The following is a 23,269-nucleotide window of genomic DNA, read 5'->3' as shown; positions in this document are numbered from 1 at the left end:
GGTTTGCACAACTCTATGCTGACCGGTTTGTTGACTTTGACCGAATGTTCCGGGGGGGATACGATTATTTCTCCGACAAGCAAAATTATTTTCGAATAGTTTTGCGAGTTCCCAACTAAATGCTGACTCTTTCCTCCATAATCCATCAGTAAATGGAACTTTAGCTTTTATATGATAATAAAATTAGTAGAGATGTACATGAAAGACTGATTGTTCAAACAAATCCTTTCTGGTTAAAATACTAAAAAGGACTGTAGAGATCGTAGTCCCTTTACATTCAAAATTACACGAAATCCTTTGTATTTTAACAGACTGAAAAAATGCAGGGAATCTTGGTGCAGTGCGCAGTCCGCAACAGGAATTTCGTGGAGTATTAATGGAACGATCATTTGTTGCTGAAGGTTACTGGTATTGAATTTTCTTGTTGGAAGCAACGGTCCAACTTGTTCATTACACGGTTACGTGGCTATTTTATCGAACAGAACTTGTTCATTTTATGTTGTAACAAATGCGGGCATTCAGAAATATGAAACTAATGTTTGGTTTGTCAATACGAGAGCCAGTTTTGCGCAAACACATTTTATTTTTTAATTATTCCGACGGATTATTAAAATGCGAATAATCACATCTCGTAAAGCTGTGCAAATTGTCAAAATCCATCAAGCGATTTATTGAAAATTTTGACTGGGTATAAATCATATTTATTTTATTATCAATCCGTGAAACAGAACCGGGGATTACTTGTTAAATTCGATATCAATTTTTGTCAGCGAGAAAGATTTTTACGTTTTATATAGATAATCCCAACGTGATTATGAAATACATGTTTGTGAAAAAATTGCAATTATAAAGAATGAATTTTACATGAATTTTAATATCGATTTTGCAATTGGATTTTTGCAATTCGAAAAGCTTTAAAGTTCATTTTGTTATGAACAAAATTATAATTATTTTATTTTAATAGTCTTTTAGTTTATGTTGTAAAATTATTAGGTCTATTATAACAGTATAACTCGATTATTTCAAAAGTTATTTAAACTTTTTTTAACAAACGGTAAAAACTTAATACCTAAAATAAGGTAGATAAAAAATAAAATAAAATAATTGAAAAAGAAAGAAGAAGAAAAAAGCTTTTCAAAAATGTATAATTTAGTGTATATTAAATTAAATACAAAAATATTAAGAACGAAGAAATTTACCAGAAATTACAATTTTTTTTTTGTTTTTTCATAATTTTAAAAACAAATTTTAATATGTTTTCCATTTGAAATAAAAATTGTGTACGTATTATCTCAAAATTTTTATGTCAGTATCTTATATTAAAAAAAAAAATAAAAAAAAATTGAGATGAGATTGAGAACATTTTTTTGTCTGGTTTAGAAATACACTAGGGCGTGTTTTTTTTTTAAATTCCCTAAGTAGTTTTTCTTAATTTTCCAATAGACTTCTGCCAATTTGATGACATGCATATAGTTTTTATTTTAAATGATAAAATAGGTTTATAAGTAAAAAAGTTGAAGAGGTGTTCCCATTTTAAAGGGGACACACAATTTGTAAATAAAGAGCTGTTAAAAAAATTACCAATTACGTTTACAATAGATTTCCAATGTAGTAATTAATGTGTGTATTGTAGCCACAAGTAGAAATATTACTGGTATATTTTTCGATTGATGTCAAGGAAAACTTAAATTACCAATATTTTATGCATGTATGTATGTATATGTATGCAATATAAATATAATGACAAAGGAAAAGTTACACAAAAGCGATTTCAATTGCTAACCTATAAAAGAATTTTCACATTCAATTTTGTATTTTAATATAATGGAGTTTTGTGACTGCTATAATAGTTTATTAAATATTAACGATTTATGAATTCTATACTACATGGTATTTATTATACTACATTTATTATTTTAAAAGTCGTATTCGTAAAATATTTACAAAATAGTCAAATATTTAGTATTTTAATATATTTTATAATTTATTTTAAATCTGGCTAGTTCAAATGAAGACTTCCAATTCTTGCCTTGAAATTGGATTCTGAATTGAAATAATCTGCACCATAATATCTCTAAAATTGAAAAGTTTTCATTCCAACTTTTAGTTTATAAAAAGATAATAATTTCCACGAATTTCCTCGTATATAAAATTTTGACAGATATATTAGTATATCATAAATTAATTTAATTAAATATATAAAATTCTTCTTTATAAATTCACAGGTTCATTGTCAACTTGATTAACTTGCGCCTGAGCAAAACACTTTGTACCGTTACCATTGTTAATTTAAAGACCGATAGAGGAGAATAATTAGCGACGATAAGCACGAACCTGTACTGTTGAATCTAGGCACCGATAACACGAACAAATCCTCTGCAAATTGTTAAAGAAGATTTTCGTCCGGTTTAGCGGAAAATTACGTTATCTGTCTCTCGGGTCCGTTGGGAATACACTCGGAGGTAGGCTCTTTTTTTTTGACTAAAGAGAATACAAAATTTATGCGCCTTTGAATATAAAAAGCGGGTGAAAGGACATTTATAGATAATATCTAGATTTAAGTTGTTTTAAACTTTTATATATTTTTATTTGGTGAGCGACTATTGTTTCCAAGAAAGTTATGGTCATACATGAATATCTTTGAGAATGTTTCATGTAAAAGTTGAATTGTTTCTCAGATATATCTAGTTATCACCAAAATAACTATAACAAAATGTACAAAGATAAATTGACTATCCTCAAGCATAACCACACCTCTTGAATATTGTTCACTTATCTCACATGAAGTGAATCAAAACGGAAATGACAAAATAGTCATCATTGTAGTTGATGATGTGGTTTCTAATCGGCAACATTTGTAATAAAGAAAAGCACATAATTTAATGTTTAATACCTTACAAAATTGGCTTCAGAAAGAAAAATTTACTTGCCCCATGCCGCTTGTAAATTCGGAGAGTTGCCATTGTAAGACATTAATGTTGCTTTTTTTAAAGCAATCTTTCTGTATTGTGCTCCGAGTTTCCTATTATCCGAGTAATGCACCGTATCAGTATTTATAAGGATGTCTTGCGAGCACGTAAGCGGCTCCATCTCGATTTTGGCCTCATCCGAAAATGCCGGCATCAAGCGGGATTTCGCAACGGAGTTATGTCCGACATTAGCCGTTTCAGCTGCGGACACATCCCCTTATTAAATACATTCGTTGTCGGTTCAAGTGCCTCCATTTGACGTGTATGGATGAGCGAAAAACGGTATTACGTTATTGGTTGCTATGGGTGATTTTGCCGAATATTTTTCACCTGCTTGTTTGTGTAAAGTAGAGTTACATTAACCAACGGTTCCACAGTAATGTTAGTAAGAATTAAAGAAGATATTGACATAAATAAACTTACCGGTTATAAAATGACATCATTTTAACTGACAAACTTAAAACGTGCGAACCGCATATGTAACATGTTAGAAAAACATTGGCAACTGTTTGATCTATACAAAAAATATTAAAATTGGATCATCATAACAATGATAAGATATCTCTTCTAGTTTTATCAGAATCATGAATATATATTTGATAATATTAGCAGGTTTGGTATCCCCATATCAGATAATAAAATACTGAATTGAATTTAACAATAATTGAAGTGTACTGATTTATTTATTTTATTTTAAAGTTTGAAAAAGGGGCTCTCTGGATATACCTCCTTTAAATAAAATATATTAAATATTATATATACTCTTTTTTATTTTATTAATAAAAATTACGTACAAAATTTATTCTAAATATTTTTCTCATAAACATATAATTTATAATTATGTAGTTTACCTTAATTAAGTTGAACAAAAAAGTGTAGAGTACTTTAAATTATAAATAAAATATCAAATTTTTAAAATAATTTATTACATTTCGATACTGAAAATTGATAGAAATTAAACTACTCCAATGAAAAATTCCATTTTGACTTTTTCTTTCACCGTTCATTGGCGTTTGCACTTGAGGTAATTGGTAAATACTCATTTCCATTAAAAACTGACCACTTTCCTAGCATTAAAGTTTTAGATGAAAATTGCACTCTCGAGAATGGCATATTTGCGGTCGTAATTAAGACCAGGATAATCTGCACTGCAATTAAATGGTTCCTTGGTAATTTTCGTTTATCTGGTTATCCGGTTCAGTCATTAATGTATTGGAAATTCCAAGCAACGTTTGATTCAAGTCATCCATATTTATTTTATTTGTTTACATTCAAAAATTGAATTGTGGAAATTTATGTACATATACACATGGTGGTCTATCGAAACATCCACGAAACTTTTTTATTTTTTATGATTTTATTTTAATTGATATTTAAAAATGATAGATTGTTGCTTGTTTTCATAGCATTGAGGTCTATTATGATATTTTATACACTTAACTGATATGCTGGTTTAATTAAAAGATATCAATGAATTTTAATTGCCGCTATAGCATTATGTTATCTATTTTCATAAAAATTTATCTGGTGTAAAAACTAATTTATTAATTCTGTTTAGTTTCTAATTAAAATGTTCAAAAATTTATTCGTATTTTCGTTTTTCTCCTATTTTAAATGTCAATAACTATCTTTTTGGATTGAAATCACCATAAAATTCTCTGTTGATATATTGTAGCATACCTTACAGTTAAAATAAATATTTAGTGAGATATTATAAATAATTTGAAAAACCTCACTCGATTCATATATGTTGTTTTAGCTAAGCAGTTTTAAATGTAATATTTTTATTTTCTTATCGTTTATCTTTGTAACATTATTTGTGAAATTTCTATGAAATTTGAAACCATTCAAAGAACGCTATACGCGTTTTTCACATTTTTAATACCTCAGTAAATATTAATTTTAGATATACGATACGTTAAATATATCAGTACAGATATATTATATAGGTCTGTCGAATGGTGTCAAGAATTTATTGTGGTTCTATTTAAAATAATATGTTGTTGCTAGTTTAATATTTTGAAACACTGTTTATTAATGCCTCCTAATAGATAGACTTTTGTTACTGTTAAATCAAAAATGTACTTTTCAATAATGCAAATTTTCTAGTTAGTCATGCTAAATGTTCATATCAAATTTCTTGAAAAATTAAATATATTAAAAACAAACTATAAAAAATCCAGACAAACGCTAAATGTAGGGTTCCAAAATGCATTAATTTTTACAGTGCTCTATCAGAAAGAACAAAGTTTGAACATGAAGTTTGTGGAAGATATTTTAAAAAAATAAATAACCTAAGATCGTAAAATCAACCACAATTTCAGCTTTGTATTTCTTTTAGCTTACATTCTTATAATGTATCAGTTAAAGAACTTTACTGTGTTTAAATTTCGTATCCTTCAAAGTGGATGTATGCCAAATTTCACAAAGAAATTGAATTTTAATAAATCTGAGGCACAAAATCACATTTTTCTGAATTTATTTCAGAACAAAAAACAAAGCATTGTCAAAAATATCTTAGAATATCAGATAGAGATTCATATGCATTATGTTTGAAAGATGAAGAAAGATTTTAAGCAAAAAATGCCATGTAATTTTTCTCATGTTTTGATATTTTTTATGAATGACTTATTTATTATTCATTAAAAAGCAAAAGACACTATTTTAATGTCAATCAAAAGTTACAGTTGATGATAATTTTATACATTCATGATTTTATTGCTTCGAATAAATATTAATTACATTATTTCTGTTTATTTTAATTAATGATATGTTAAAATAATGGTTACAAATTTTGTTGTCTTTTATTATTTTTTGTAACCTTTTAAATTAATTTAATGTTGTTTTAAACCTAATATAAAAACCATTACATAATATTACGTCACTTTATATTTCCAAATCATTTGGATTATTATTATTTAAAACATAAACAAGCGTTTCTACAATGTTTGATAACATTATTTAAAACATTAACAAGTGGTTATACAATGTCACACCTGATTAATCTATTTCTAAACTATATACTTGTTTTTGTTATAAAACTTTAAAAGTTGTTGACCGTTTTCAGTTATATTTAGATATTAATTCGATAAATTTGAGATTTTAATCAGATTATGTTATATTAAAAATTATTGTAGACTAAAGATAAATCATATCAGTTTATCATTGTGTTATTCAAAAAAATTTAACTAAAGGTTTTGTCAAGGACATCTTTTGATGAATCAAAGTTTTTCGAATATATTTTCACATTCTTGACTCACATAAAATAAAATGACGTCAAGTTCGGAACGATGGAAAAGTGTTGCACGATACTGGATGTTGAACGAGACAATACTAAATTGCGGTTATCGGGAATAATACGAGCAGCCTCGAATAAATCGTGTTTGTTCATAAATCGCGCCTAGTTTTTAGATCAATTGTTTTAGTTCGGAACAAAGTCCGCAATTCTGAACCAGAAATCAATTTTCCGTGCGATGGACCCGACGCTAACTTTGAAACAAAAGGACATTTGTCAGAGTTAAATAAGTTTTGTGTAATGTAGTGTCGGAGATTATAAATCAATATTATAGACTAGTTAGTGAGTTTCGCGGTTGTTGCACCATTCTATTTTCCTGCTGGAGTTGCAGGCCGAATTGTTTTGCTGCCGTAAACAAAAGCGAACCATCATGTTCCGACCGCGGAATTCCAACGGAATTCCGAATACTTCGGAGGAAGTTGTTAAAGTTTTAGAATACATAAAAATTTACGCGCTGCGCAATTTTCGCCGTAAGGCGCAATGATGTACCAAGAATGTCGATGATCCATCGTGGATTTACGAAAGATGGAACGGCTTACTGAAACTTCACAAACTATGACACACTCAATAACCGATCCATCAAAACATTCTGTTAACATACGCACCGGATCGTACATTTTAATGAGACAATTTCACGTCAACATCAGGAAAAAATTATAATGGAAAATATACCGTGCCTGTACACAATACATTTTCGACACGACTGCTGAAGAGGGAAAGAGTCTGTTGTGAGTATTATTCAGAGACGAGAATTGCCTGTGGGAACGTTCAAAAATAATTTAGGACTGCAAACTAGAAGACGGCGGAAAGAAGTTAAATTAAGGTTATAAAAGTGACGTACGGTCAAGGAAATAAAAGTTTGAAAGGCGGGAAAATTACGAAGTAAACTTGGTCGCAATATGTTAGTGCTATTTTATTCATTTTGTTCATCGAGGGTATTAAACGAATATTAACTGAAAGCAACAAGGTATATTTTAATTTCTACCGCATAATTTTCATGCTCTATTTTTAAACTATGGTAAGTTGGTTTATAATCGTTGAAAAATTTGAGCCTGAAATGAAGTAATAAATCACGTCTAAAATTGGGTTAATGCAAAGGCAAGAAATTGTTATCCTTACCCCACATTTAATTGCGGAAAAGTTTGCTGGCTCACCGTTATTAAACTGTGCAATTGCCGCATTTGAATATCGATTTATTAAATAATACCTTGGTCAAAGTTATAGATATTCCCCATATTTCATGTACTTAAATAGTAATTCTCATGGGGAGTTTTTGCGTTGTAAATTACTTTACTTTTAATTTATGGAAATTTTTACAATCATTTATAAGTTTTTTGTTGGCAGGTAATTGCAGGAAAGTTCCGTCAGAGTAATTGATTTTAATCGGAAATCAATAATTTTAGACACGATGTTTGTGAAAGGACTGAACAATTGAAATTTAAAACAAAATCATTTATTAATTATTTAAAAATTAAATGTATGTGAATAAAAATTATTTTAGCATAATTAATTACATTAATTATTATTAAAAAAAATTATGTTATATAATAATTTTGTTTAATAACTTAACTTTTAAACTTAATTGAAAATAATAATTATTCTTTAAAGTGTACGACCCCTAACAACTATATATTGGGACAAATGAATTAGTTGCATAATTTAAGTGTGTATATTTTATTTTTTCCCTATGTATTATTTATTATTCCTTAATAATTAGTTAGTTTTCAATAAACATTATCAATCAAAAACACAATAAACAAAATATTTAGTCTATTATCACCTATTAGAAAAATATGGTCATTTTGTGTGACAACTAAATATTGGGACAGTATAAATAAACTGTAATAAAAAAGAAATTGAATTCGTTAATTGAAGAAAATGGTGCGTGGTATAGCCGCAAGATTCAAAATTCGTGAGTTAATGGTTAAAAATTATTGACGTAACAAAACAATACGTGAAGTGGGAGAAGAACTTAATATTCCTAAATCAACAATCTGAAATATAATTAGACATTATGGTCAAACTGGAAATATTCTGGAAAAGAAAGTAAAAATGCTGGTCGTTCAAAATTAGTTTCCGAAAGGAATAAAAGAATATTAATAAAAATATGCAAAAATGGTCGAACTCAACTTTCCGGCAAATTACAACTGAATGGAATAATGAAACTGGATTAAATTTGCCAAGGGAATGCTGTCGCAAGTGGATTCATAAATGTGGTAAAATATAAAATAACAATTTAAAGGTGTCTAAAACCAAAAATTTCGTATTTGTATAGACAAAAGAAAAGATACTGTTAAAACAAAAGCAAAATTGGTTTATATGGGCAAAGTAAAAACTCTTTTGGTCTGTAGAAGACTGATCCAGGGTAATTTTTAGGGATTAATTAAAATTCGACGTTTGTGTTGTTGAGTATCGAAATTGCCTAAAAAGAACGGCAACGCCCAAAGGAGTTGTGATTTGATGTTGTGATATCAACAAATACTTCAAAATAATTTGCAAAATCTGAATGTTATCGAATATTACATTTTTCAACAGAATGAAGAGAAGTCATACAGCAAAAACCACAAAAAATTGTTTTGATGACAACAATATCAATGTTCCAGCTGATCTGAGTGTCATTGAAACTGTATGGCATACAATAAAACAACCCATATCGGACATTACCCCAATTTAAGGCCAAAATAGAGGAAATTTGGCATACATTACCTCAGAAAAGTGCACTTCCCTAGAGAAATCAATGCCTAAACGAATTCAAGCGGTCATTAGAATAAAAGGTAATGCGATTCCACATTAAACATAAAATATCATACCTAGATACTATTCTTCTATCTACTGATTTTCTTCTTTATTAGTTATAATACAAAGAATAAGTTAGAATAAATAAATATCTGAATTATGAATGCATTTTATTTTGTCCAAATATGTTATATGTTGTTGTATAGTGCTAGTAGTCTTAATATTTTAAAAGATTTTGATGTGTAAAATGAAAATATTCACTTATTGAAGTAAATTTTTTATTACAGTTTTAATTATTTTTAATGAAAAAAATAATATGTAAATAATCCTATAAACGGCTTAATATTAATAATATTAAAATGAAATCCAGAATAAAAAATAGTAAAATTAACTTATTGTTGAAATATATTAAATATTGAAGTATGATATTTCACACTTAGTATAATATATATATATATATATATATATATATATATATATATATATATATATATATATATACATATATATATTTAAATTTTTTAAACCAAATAACCAAATAAATAAATAAAAATAAATAATATATATCAAGGAAATATTTTTATATTATATAAATAAAAAGACCAATTTTAATATTAGGATTATAAAAATAAATAATTAATTTAAAATATTAATACAAAATGACATATTTCATTGTCAATATTGACCAAATGAATTATACAATGTATTAATTAATTAAAATTATTTCAGGCATCTAAATGCAAAACCCTCGTCCAGTAAAATAAAATTTAATGAAATGGGGATAAATAGTTGAAGTGTGAGTGTGATTTGATGGAAAATGTTGAAAATAAATAATTTAAATACAGTTGCATAATATTCATTAATTAAAAAAATCAAATGAAACCCAGAAATGGGTTATTGTTCAATGAACATATACGTTATAAATGTTTTAAATATTACGACAAAATCCAGTTAATGTAGTAAAATAATTAATTTTAAATTTTTATAGTTTACAAACCTAATTAAGGAATAAGAGAAAAAATCCTTTTGAAGTCGATAAAAATTTAATTGTAATAAACGTTTCTTCGTAAATCAAAGGAAAGCAATTTAACTAGTAACTTGTTTGCTCTTATATTTTTTTGCGTATTTGATAAATTCATTCACCTTGACTAATTATATTGGACTCTTGCTCCAATTTAAATTTATCTCTTTGCTCCTCAACTAATTAACGAACTAATAATTTTCTATTTTCCCGTCTTTATTGAAAACTTTCAACTTAAATTACATTTCAGTGTGCCCTTTTCCAAATATAATGTACATAAGCTTTATAAGAAAGGGTAATCAAATTTGAAACCTACGTACATTTCCATAATACCCAATTCAGTCAGTGATGTGTTGGTAATTCAATTCTCCGGTTGAATTAAGCGACTTGTTATCCAAATTGAGCTTTAATTTCATTAACATGCGACAACAATAACAACTAATACACACAATGCTGTGTAATAAATCTCACAGTTTCATAGATAACCGAAAACTGTAATCACACAAATTAGGTACGGCAGTTATTAGAACAGCACTTGCGTAGTTGTGGTCTTAACGAAAGCCAAAATTGCATCCTGAGGGTCAACAGACTTGTCATTGTTCCGTTCTCTTTATCACAATATCCGTTGCGGTTTGACGTGTTAGAGATCGTGTGAATTAAAGCGACTTATCGCCGAAATTGAGCTTTAGAGTGTTAACGATCCTCATTAATATGCACCGGCAACTATTCACAATTCGCGTTTCATGCACTAAGGTCGTGCATGTGATGGTGATTAACGGACGTGTTTTAAATATTTAGCCAATTAATTTGCTGTCGCGTCTATTTTTTCTTTCTTTTTTTTGGTTGCACGAAATTGGTTTCGGTGGTAAATAAACTTTGCAAGTTTAGTATTCCTTTAACAATTTAATGAGAGCAAAATGGAATTCAAAATTGTAAAATATACAGAGTATCCTATAATTAATAACTATTCATTAAGTCTACAATAACCGTGATGAAAGGGCTTCAACTCCTATACATTTTAAAACCGTTGTAATTTTTTAAATTTTTCATATCATATCTTATTTTTTTATAAAATAATTGTTTGTCTTTATCTCAGTTTTCAAATTGTTCGTATTTAGCTGTTACGAATGTTTCCAGACCATATAAATCCAAATTAACTTAAGTAGTCAGAATTCAATTTCTTTATAATATTGATTGCCGCAAATAGTATTTTATCCATTTCTGAAATTAAATAAAAATATTTGGCAAATTTCACCTTTTCAAAAAATATATAATTTGTGATATATTTGAGATATATTATAATGCCATTTATGAAATATATGGAAAACAACATTTTTCATAAGTGCCTATGTTAAACATACACAATATGTATTTAATCATTAATAATTTGTTTGATAATCAGTAATTATATCATACTTTTTGCGTGAATGTGTGTATATAAAATTTACTTTTTGAAAACATAAATAGAATAAATTATCAGCTTATTTACTTTCATGGGGGACAATATTAAATATCTCGAAATTTGCTAGAAATTATATTTTTGCTAAAGAACAATAAATTACATATTTTTGGAAGCTATTTTGTTATCTTTTATAGGTAAATTTATTATTGAAATTTGAAATATTTTATCTTTTATTATACTTTATCTTAATTAATTTTTGTAAATGTGCGACAATCAACAATTTTAAAAATTTGACCCAAGACACTGTATATGATCTAAAATATAATATATAAAATAATAGTCAAAAACCCTGTATATTTTATATTAGATAACATATAATAGGTATATAGTTTAATGATATGTAACTTACAGTTATCAATTAAAAGTTTAATGAAGCATTTAGATTACTAATCACTCAAATGGAGCTAGGGTGTTAATGGTTGGCATTATCATGCATAGACAAGAATTAATTCTACACGGTAATTCTGATGTATTCATCAGACTAATTCGCATTAAACTACACAAGATATTCAAATTTATCAATATAATATTAAAGCCTATGTTAAAGATTTATGTAGCCTATAACTGCTTCAGCCTATTATGGTCAATTCAGAGAGTAGGTGTAGCTTTTTTGGGCAATTAGAACACATATTCATGAATGTAGTATTGAATTTGCGGACTAATTCATTGAATAGCTTTGGAAATAGTTCCCTCAACACCATTAACTACTTAATAAAGATTAATCGCTTAAAATTTAAACACATTTCCGTATGAGAATACAACAACTTTCCTTAGTGTAGTAACCAATACAGTTATCCTTAATGGAGCTTTGAAATGTTAATGGTTCATTATGCATTTTGCAAGCTGATTAGTAAATCTGTATGAAAGTTTCAGCTGGAGACTTTATTTAAATTGGGTAAAACGGTATTTGTGGTTCGAGTGCAGTTTAAAACAGACTCTGTAATGCACTTAGAGAGCTTGGTCGAGATGTGTGTTCGTGTTTACGGTTCAAAATAAAGTTTCGAATTAAATTTATGGTCGTTTAGGAGTTTGCAGGTTGTAAAATGTATTTGTTTAAAATATTTTTTGTTATATTAATTTATATATAATATTGAAAGATTAAATTAAAATTATTAAGCCGTCATATATCAGTTCAACAATAATTACCAGAAATGTGTTATTTTATAGCTCACTAATACGGTAATTTGAAAAATGTCCACAGTTAATTTTATAACTCATTAAATTTTATTTGTTTTTACATGTAAGTATCCTTAATAGAGCTCTATAAAAGTAAACGATGATCATTTGCATTTTTTGTTGTATTAATGTACAGTAAAAACATCTAAATACTGAATATGAATTATTAAATCAACACATAATAGTTTAATAATCAAATTGCGATAAATGTATGTAATATTATAGTTGACTAATACAGTAATTTGAATAAAAAATATTTACTGCTAATTTAATAACTATTAATTCATTACACTTTACTGGTTTTTATATGTAAATATTCTTAATGGAGTTTAATAATTTATGACAATAAATTATAAGTAGTTCAGGTACTTTTACTTTACTTTTGGACTTTACTTTAGTCTTTGAACAGATTTGCTGTTATGACATTACACTAATGTGCGACAAGAGTTCTTTTAATAATGACATTCTGAAAATAATTATTTTAATTCATTTATATTTAAAAATGTTTAATACAACATTTTCTTTACATTTTGACACCTCAAATTCATGAAAACAGAACGCGCTAATTAAAATGTGAAATGAGCTACTAGACAAAATTGTGCACCTAGTTTTAATCCGGGTTGTTGTTCTTCCCTTCCGGCTAGTGAAAATTAAAAATTCTGTTTGTACAAAAATATACTTTAAGCAGCATTTCGCAACCTACATTATGGCGTTATTACGTGAATGTAGGCCACAATGTAATTTAATGATGAGTTCCCCTTTCCTAGTTTATTTAATTTTGACAAGAATTAAATTAAACGCAGCTGTATGAATATTGAATTATTTTAACAAGCACAACAACATGTTGTTAAAGCACATCGTGAAATTATAAAATAAATAAATAAAATAAAAAAATTAAATATATAACATAAAGTGTTAATCAACAAAATAGGAAAAAGTTTGCAACATTAATATAAGTAAATATAAAAAACTCATTCAACTACACTTAAAATGATGTATAACCTGTGGGGTGAGACCGAATGGGGCATTGTGTATAAGTTGATACAGAAAAATACTACCCATCATACATCAAACTCCTCTCATGTCTAAAGAAAGTTTATTTTTCATTTTCTTTCCCTTTTGACATTTTTAAATAACCATGTTTCCTACCTTTTCATTATGTTTATCCCATACAAAATTATCAAGCACATAAAGCAACGAATTTTTGCTTAGATCACATACGAAATTTCATGATCCAGCAACACCGCATCGCTTATCCACCCCGAAATCAGGGATAACACATTTACCGTCGTCGTGTATCTCATAAACCTTCTATTACGTGATATTTGATGAATAAAACGACCCGAATTAGGGCCGCTTAATACGGCAAAAAGCCAAACAGTCCGTCGAATTAGGGAAGCCACCCTACGTGAGATGTTTGTCGAAAAAGGATTTGCTTCCAGAAGGAAAAAATATGTTCAATAATAAATTTGGCACGTGTGTTAAAAGTACATTAATATAATGTATTGTTTTTATTAAACGTGCAAGATGGTGGGAATTAATATGTGGAATATGGAGTAGGAAACATATTAAGGCCGGAGCCAATGATAAAGCCGGCATTTTCATAATAAATGTTGGCTATAAATAAAAATAACTGCTTCATCTTATGTACAAAGTAATGGAATTACATTTTCCCTCAAGGGCTTGGTTTTGGTGTAGTGCATTAATTTATTCCAGACGTCTGATAAAATTTCGCATTGCACGGTGTAGTTTATTCACTGATTCCGGTTTCCGAATTTCGGATGTTATTCCAATAGTGGCTTTTATTGACATTTTCAATAAAGATTCGTTTCGTTTATTTCCATCCATTCGGCCACGAACAGGTATAATATTGAAATTGAAGAAATGCTCGTAAAATAATAAACCTTTTTTTAGATTCCTACAAACGACATATCTGGATTTTCAACAGCGAAATAAGTTGATTAGAACTATAAATATAAAGTATTCGAGATTCCCATGAGAAATTCCCACACAACGTGTTATTAAATTCCTTCAATGGCGAAATAATATGCCCATTTTTCAACGTAGGAATATTCAATTTTCTTTGGGCGAACTGCAATTCCAATTTTCACATTTACACATACATTAATAAGGAAATTGATTTCAAATAATAATTGCAAGTATTTCGTATATTGGTCTGTTTGATTAAAAATAATAAATAAATTGTCAGGAAAAAACTGTGCGAAATTCGTTTTATTTAACATTTACACACAATAAATCTATGTTAATAATTTAATTATTCATCCGTATTGTTCAGATAAGTTATAAAACTTTACAGTGTATATTTAGAGCGATAAAGATATAGGTAGTCTCTTGAAATGTCGAAAACAAATTGCAAAGTGTAATTCGAAAAAAAGTTAGTTGGTAACTAACAAAAGGCACAAAAAGATTTATTGAAAGTGTAAAACCCATCTTGTACGAAGCCTCAGGAACTTTTGAAAAGATGTCTTTCCAACTTGTTTCTAAGAATCGTGTGAAGTTGACTTCCTAGTTCTAAATGAGTTATGTAATAATGTGCAGGTACATTCTTATATAAATCCCATTTTAACTTTGTAGAAACAATGTAATTATGTTGCATCAATATAATAATAATAATAATAATAATAATAATAAATTTAATTAATAAGCAATAAAAAATTACATTTTTTATTACTTATTAATTAAATTTTAGTTTAGTTTAATAAGTGAATGTTTTTATCTCATTTTATTGTAGAATTCAAGATTAATGACGCTCGTTTGATATTTCTCTCTCTAGTAATTAAATTTTATTCAACATAATTAATTCTAATTCTGTTTTAAATTTTAACTTTGTAACGAACAGATTTGTTATTCTTTTTTTATTTTTTTTTTTTTCTAAAAAGTGATGGATTGTTAAATAAAAGAAATTCTTTTTGAAAGGAAAATATGATCAATTACAAGTAAATAAAAACAGAAAATTGAGTGATGTATATTTTATATGCAAATTTGTTAGTTTTATAGTACTATATTTAAAATAGATTTTTAGAATATCAATTTGTAAGATAGACATTACTGAAAATTATACAAATGTACGATTTTTTTATTTTAATAATAATTTAAAAAATGAATGTTTATTTAGTATTAAATTTTATTATATTAATATATATTAATATTGATGATTTGTACCATTAGTTTAGATTTCAATTGGTGTAAATGTATCGTGAAAAATTGCAAACCTGAGTTTTATTTACATACACTTCCAAAACCTTAATGTAATAGGTTATGGGCCCAGACAACTTTTATGAAAATAATCTCAAGTAATCAAAGTACGTAGATATGCGTATAAACTCCATAATTTTAACAAGTTCGCTTGTTTGTCAAGTCACATATGATACCTAGAACAATTAAGCAACGTATTATCGATAAACCGTTGCAAATTGAAATAATTATAGAGTTGCAATACATTATAGATTTGAAATCAAAAGTTTCTGTCTGTAAAGATACGCTTCTCGAAAGTTTGAAGCAATTAACATACATATTCATGGAGATTTGTAATTTACTCAATATTCTTACTAATGCTCACTTAAAATCAAAAACAATGAAGAAGAGTGAAAGCCAGGCCTAGAAGAAATTCAATGTTTCAAAGTTAACTAATAATTTCATTTCAACCAAAGTCCTGAGGTGTTACGATATTGCTTCAACAAGAGTCACTTACCGTCGGATTTAATCTTGTAGAAAAATCTCTAGATTAAAATGACGAAAAGCAAGAATAATGATAAGCGGTAAACGGAATTTCAAGTAGACGCGTTCTACGGTATTTAAAATATACATAGGATTTGGGATGACATAAAAAACCAACATCTTCAAAGATCTTTCGAAGCGGACTGGAGAAATTGTCCTCTTGACAAACATTCATACACAGGGTTAACCTCCATTATTAAGGAAGCTGCTTTTTCTTATGAAGATCGAAAACAACGCACAGTGACATTATCATCCACAGAGGTGGAATATATGGAACTTACCGGCGCTATGAAAGAAAAAATACATATTTAATTCATCTCCATAAGGAATTAGACTTTGAATCATTAAACAAGGTAAATTTGTATAGTGACAAACAGGAAGTTTATCGTTAGGAAGCCGAATTAATAGAAATATTGCAACAATAATTTAAAATATTAAGGAAAACAATGCGAAAAAGGAAAATATTCCGAAAACGGTCGTTGCAAAAAATGAAGAGAAATAAAACTGTTACAACGGCTAATCGTACGATATAATCCGCACCAAAATAATGGTAAACATCTAATTCCTCAAGTTAAACACCCCCGTCACCAAATTTTACTCAAAAAGGGTAGTTCAGATAGAAGATATTTAATAAAATTGAAAGTTAAATTACAACTTGAATTTTATTTTTATATAATAATTCATTAATAACAACAATATTTTGATATCAATATAAATACAAATAAAACATACTTCATTTACTTGTTTTTCTTTAATAAAATAAATATGTATAAATAATGTTTATAGTGTCATACAAATGTAAATTCAGAAAAATTTATAATTCTGTAACTGTAGTAAATAAAAAATTAAATAAAATTGTTTAAAAATCTTCTGTAAATTTTAAACTATTTATGTTTATCGCATGCATCGACAAAACACGTTAGTGTCCCCAACATTTTCTATTCACAAAATGACTAATTCAGTCATTTCAATTTCCTGCCGTACCGCTCCACAATATTTACCGTCACTCCGTATTTCGCCAGCGGAAGACTGTAACCTCATCGCCAAATGTGACTGAAAGTCGACGCTAGTTAATATAAAAGAGCACTTACCTTGCAGTTAACCTCTTGAAGAACAGCGACACTCGTACACATTATCGGCAAAAACAGGTGTGAACCCTGACGGTGATAGGGTGGCATAGACGCCGAACCGCCGACTCGACCGTCGCAGCGCCAACAGCTGACTGCCGAGGGTGAAATCTCCTGCGACAACACGAAAAGATCGGACTCGGTCGGTTGCACCCTTCCTCTTCCGCGTTGCATGTCGCACTGTCATCCGAATCGATAAATAATTAGTGGACGTGCATGTTTCTCTAATTTAGATTTGATGTTTCGGCCGACGATCGATTTTTGAACGGATTTGCGGACTGTTTTGGGGCGGCCAGTTCGCCATCGGGCCTCGCCGATTATTCACACCACCCGACATTCATTTTTCAGTTAGTGCTTCATTCGACTATACATATTTAACACATTTAATGAGAATTAAATTGTATGTTAATTATGGTTCAATTTTTTTGTTAATTTATTATTGTTATATTAGTATCAATATAAATTTGTTTTTTAAGGGTTGCTGCTTTTCTGGATAGAGGGCGGTATAACTCAATACGTTTTCTCCTTAAACAGTTTTCTGTTTGATCAAGTTGCGATCACCCCTATATTCCATCTTAGGTTTTAAGATTACTTCAAGCTTTACAGTAGAGTTTTTAAAATGTCATTGATCCAATGTATTAAAAAAAATTTTAGTGATTTATAAATATTTATTTGGCATTTTTATATTTACTTACATTTATGTAAAGTTTTAATGAAAATGATTTTTTTAATTTTTAACCTTCATAAATTGTGTTTTAAAATAATTATCTGAGTGATTACTCTTAAACGCCCACATTTATCACATATATGTACATATATAAACATTAATTACATAAATGATCCTATATATAAAGACAAACCTACGTACATTTATATTTTATGAATATCATTAGAGCTCATTAGTTCACAATTTAAATTAAATTGACTTAAGCATATAATTGACGTTTCATTTATAGGAAGTTTTTAATTGCTGCTAAATTTTTGTATCTATTTAACTTTCTAAAGTTTATTTGCTGAAAATAGTTTGAAAATTCTTTTTTAATTGGAATAAAATACTTATTAAATATCTAATTTAAATTTAATTTTTAAAAATAGTTTGTACTTATTTTTAAATTGAATTTAAAATCATTATATAGTTAAGTTGATGATATTTAAAAAAGTATGGAATAATTTTAAGAAATTGGTTATTTTTGTTAATATCGGTTAATTGAGAATTCGTTATACCGCTTTAATATATCGTAATAATCAATATTTTTGTCAAATAATATATTTCAATGTTATTTGAATTATTAAAGTTTTGTGTAAAGATGGGTAAAAACATAAGATTTGAAGAAACGAATCGTAGATTTTTATGAATATGAACTGAATTAACGCCAGTATTCGTAAAATTTAAGAATTAGTTTAGGGACTGGTTCAAAAATTGTCCACATATTGTGGATCATCCTGTATATCCAAACGAAATCGTGATGTCCGAATGGAGTTTGCCAGAAATCATGTAGACTGGATCCCATGCGTGTAAAGTATAAATTGTTGTTTATATGGTAGAAATATGTACGGAGACTGGTTGAACAATTTTAAGTACCAAAAACCAACAGGTAAAAATAGTGGTGAAAACATTATGGTATGGGGATGTTTGAAGACAAAATGGATGGTTTTTTCTATGATGATGACCTTTGCGGAAAATAATAACATTCCAAAACACAGATGCAGCCTGGTAAAAAATTGATTTTTGATTTTCAGATGGTGAATGTTTTCCCACGGCACGCTAGTCTGGACTTAAATTCAGTTGAACATCTATGACAGAATCTCAAATTAAAAATCAGACAAAAAATATCATCAACAAAGAGTATTTTTAGCAAATTATACAAAAAGAATGGGTACCTATTTCTGTATGTTGAGAAATAATTAAACAAAATGGTTACGCTGTATGTCCTAAAATAAACTTGATGATATAGTTGATTATTTATAAAACACAAACCCATTCACAATTACTTTCGAGAACTTTTTCCAAGATCATATTGCTTGTAACAAGCAAGTGAAACACCTAAACATTTCTCATTTTACATGGATAAATTAGGTGTCAAATGAATGAATTTTGTTGACGAAATATGATATTTAAGCAAGCTAATCAAGGAAGGACGCCCGACTTGCAAGCTGTTTAATTTGCGGAAACAAATCGTTTTACCTTGACATTAGGTGTAATTTTAAATTTGTATTGTAGTCATTCGTTATTTGAATGTTATGCCTCATTTTTACTTCCACTAACAGAATATATGAAAATGATTGAATCAATATTGTAATTTTATTCAATTGAATTTTTATATACATCATCCATTGTTGTAAACATATATTTTCCGATGTAGAAAAATATATGTTACTTTTATATTAACATTTAAATTAAAATTGATGATATTATTAAACATAAATATTTTTATTTTTACAAATCATTTCTATTTATATAAACAATTTTGGTTCTTAAAAATTTATGATTTTTTGTTTTATTTAACGATATTGATATTAATATTTTGGAATTTTGATGGAATTTAATTTCACAATCATTATTTTATATTTATACATTATTATTATTATTGAGACCTAATGAATAAATTTGGTCTAAACTCCTACGTGAAAACCACAAAAACAATGTATTCGCGAATACCTATAAGTAATTGCTTGATGCCATTAAAACTACATTATTATAAATGAAAATTTTAGGAAATCTCATTATACGTTCCGCGTTAAATAGTAGTTAAAAGAACGTTTCTCAGGGATTTTACCTTGCAACTGAACGTATTAATTGGGGTGGACGGTAAATGGGAGTGATTACGATACCTATATAATATTATGTGACGCGAATCATGTTTGTTAGTTTTGTGCTTTTGGTTAATGGTACGACGAAAGTTTAATTACATTTTAGTTACACCTTCAACGTGGTCAAGTTCGCAACTACAATAAGTGTATGTTTCTAGTGTGTGTATTTTTGTAACAAGTTTTGTGTAAGTAAATTTTATTTTTTATTTTGCATTTAATATATCATAAAGCAACAATCAATAATAATACTCTGGATAATTTGATTTGCTTTATGCTACTAAAATATATTATTTAGATTTTTTTATGTAATTAGAAAAATAATAAGTTAATTTTTAAAAATTTTTGATTATACCATTTAACTTAATCTACATTGAAAATATTAATTATTAAATTAAGTTTAATTTTATATATAAATTTAATTGCACCTGAATAGTGATAAAAATATATTGTAACACTTTTTATTTTTTAATTTAGACCATTTTTTAACACTATTAGTAATTACCAAATTTTTTATTTTGTATTTTAATTAAAATAACCTCAAATTTTAATTGAATTTTCTTCTTTGTTGTTGTTGACACTCGTAAATTATAATAAAAATATTAGTTTTTATCAACTCTCTATGTAAAATTTATCAATTTCAAAATATCTGTGTCGTTAGTTATAGTACTAGTTTTGCATTGTTGTTTATAGTTTGAACACAACGAGTTTACTGTAGTAAAAGGTATTATAAATTGTAGGTAATCGATAATATCAGAAACTATATAAATATAGTAACTAATATAATAATATCATAAATTTCTTATAATCTAATCAGAAATATTTACAATTATAAAACGTAACGTAATAATAATGTATTTACATTTATTAGACGTTATAAGTTATCATTAATGACAAAGACTGATACTATGTAAATTCAACATTTAAAAATATTGGTTTAAATTATCATTACACGATAGATTTAATATTACATTACATAAGTGCTTTTTCTTTTTAGATTATAGTTAAGATGTCAAAATTAGCTAAAAACTTGGTCGAAAGTCCAGTAACCGAATTTTACAAAGGAAAAACAATTTTTTTAACTGGATCTACAGGTTTTTTAGGAAAAGTCTTTATAGAAAAAATATGTCGAGTTTGTCCAGACATTCAAAAAATTTATGTCATATTAAGACCAAAGAAAGGCAAAACGACTAAACAAAGACTGGACGATATGGTTGACTCGCCGGTAATAATTAATCTATTTTTTTAATTTTTTCCATATTTCTACTCCAAGAATTTTAGATGTTTGAAAATTTGAAAAAAACCAACCCCAATTTTATAGAAAAACTTTCAATGATAGAAGGTGACTGTGCATTACCAAATCTAGGCATTTCTTTTACTGATCAAGAGAAGCTAGTGAAAGAAGTAGACGTAGTTGTACATTGTGCTGCAACAACAAGATTTGATGAACATCTACGAACTGCTACGTATATCAACGTTCGTGCGTTGCATGATTTAATCCAAATCGCGGAAAAAATGGAAAAACTGAAGGCATTCATTCACGTTTCTACCGCATATTCAAACTGTATCAGAAAAGATGTGGGCGAAATTTGCTACAAACCTACAATGAGTCCTGGTGATTTGATTAACATTGTTGATGGTATGGACAATGAATCGTTAACAGCAGTGACACCAATGTAAGATTTAAAAAAAGAAAAAATAGTGTCTTTAATTCTAAATATTTTTAGACTCTTGAAAGACCATCCGAATACATATACATTCACGAAACAAGTGGCGGAGCAGTGTGTAGAAGCAAACAAGAGCAAATTACCAATTGCTATATTCAGACCATCCATTGGCAAGTTGTAATCATGACCATGTAAGAGCTTCTTAATAGTTTTAATTATTACAGTTATATCATCTTATAAAGAACCCATGCCGGGGTGGATTGACAACATGTTTGGACCAGTTTCTGCGTCTGTAGGTGTTGGAGTTGGAGTTGTTAGATGTTTGCCAGCAAAAAGGGACAATAACCTGGACATAGTTCCAGTAGATTATGTTATTAATAGCATAATTTCTTTTGTTTGGGATGTTGCAACCAAATAGTAATTAAATAGAAGTGTGTTTAAATTTTTTCCTTATTACAAACTGTTTTAGTGAAGATGATAAGATTAATAAGAACTTAGGAAGGGAACTACCAATATGCAACTTTGTGAGTTCCGTTGAAAGTCCGTTAACCCAGGGTAGGTAGTATAACATTATTGCAATTTGCAATTTTAAAACTTGCATTTTCAGGTGATTATATTTCATTGGCCTTCAAGCATTTTAGTAAATATCCCACATTGTTTTCCATTTGGTACGCCACTGTTATCGTTTGCACCACAATGACAGCATACAAATTTTGGGCCTTTTTCTTTCACACAATTCCTGCACACTTGTTCGATTTGATTTTGACTTGTATTGGCAGGAAACCGATGTAAGTACTCGATGTATTTTATATTTAATTACAATAAATACTACATATCTTTGTACGTATTAATATGAAATTAAGAAAAGATGTTTTATAGGGTAGTTAAAGGCTATACAAAAATTGACAAATTTATGACCACTTATGCATATTTTGCATATCGACAGTGGAACTTCAAAAACGACAACGTACAAAGGTTATGGAGAAACCTCACCGAGAAGGACAAAGATACGTTCCCTTTTAGTATGAAGAACTTTGACTGGTCGACTTATTTTGATAGGCTGGGATTGGGAGGTCGTATTTATCTTCTCAAAGATCCAATTGAAACATTGGATAGGGCGAAAAAGTGGTTCTTATTTTTAAAATTTATGCATTATGCTGTGATTACACTTTTTTTGTATGGATTTTATAAATTATGCATGTCTGCTTTAAGTTATTTATTTGTTGTATGATATAAAATAAAAAGATAATTAAGCATTTTTTACAGTTGA

At 28.0% G+C, this 23,269-nt stretch overlaps 2 protein-coding genes across 2 annotated transcripts in view; one reads left to right on the top strand and one right to left on the bottom strand.

Moving 5' to 3' along the window:
- Positions 1 to 17,592, bottom strand: part of LOC109608840 (beta-1,4-galactosyltransferase galt-1) — a 63,928-nt gene extending 46,336 nt beyond the window's left edge. The window contains exon 1 of the mRNA XM_020025393.2: positions 17,489 to 17,592. The gene's annotated coding sequence lies outside the window, so the exon portion shown is untranslated. The remainder of the gene's footprint in view (positions 1 to 17,488) is intronic.
- Positions 17,593 to 20,410: 2,818 nt separating this feature from the next.
- On the top strand, positions 20,411 to 23,257 carry LOC109608853 (fatty acyl-CoA reductase wat-like). Its single transcript, XM_049970794.1, has 8 exons — positions 20,411 to 20,520; positions 21,330 to 21,557; positions 21,614 to 22,008; positions 22,060 to 22,169; positions 22,224 to 22,416; positions 22,469 to 22,554; positions 22,607 to 22,787; positions 22,879 to 23,257. Exons 2-8 carry the CDS (start codon positions 21,342 to 21,344, stop codon positions 23,228 to 23,230), a joined length of 1,533 nt encoding a protein of 510 aa, XP_049826751.1. The 5' UTR covers positions 20,411 to 20,520; positions 21,330 to 21,341; the 3' UTR covers positions 23,231 to 23,257.
- The last annotated feature ends 12 nt before the right edge of the window (positions 23,258 to 23,269 follow it).

This window comes from Aethina tumida, chromosome 1 (assembly GCF_024364675.1).
Source record: "Aethina tumida isolate Nest 87 chromosome 1, icAetTumi1.1, whole genome shotgun sequence".
Taxonomy (NCBI): domain Eukaryota; kingdom Metazoa; phylum Arthropoda; class Insecta; order Coleoptera; family Nitidulidae; genus Aethina; species Aethina tumida.
Note: the sequence above shows the minus strand (reverse complement) of the source record. Positions and strands in the feature narration are given on the sequence as shown.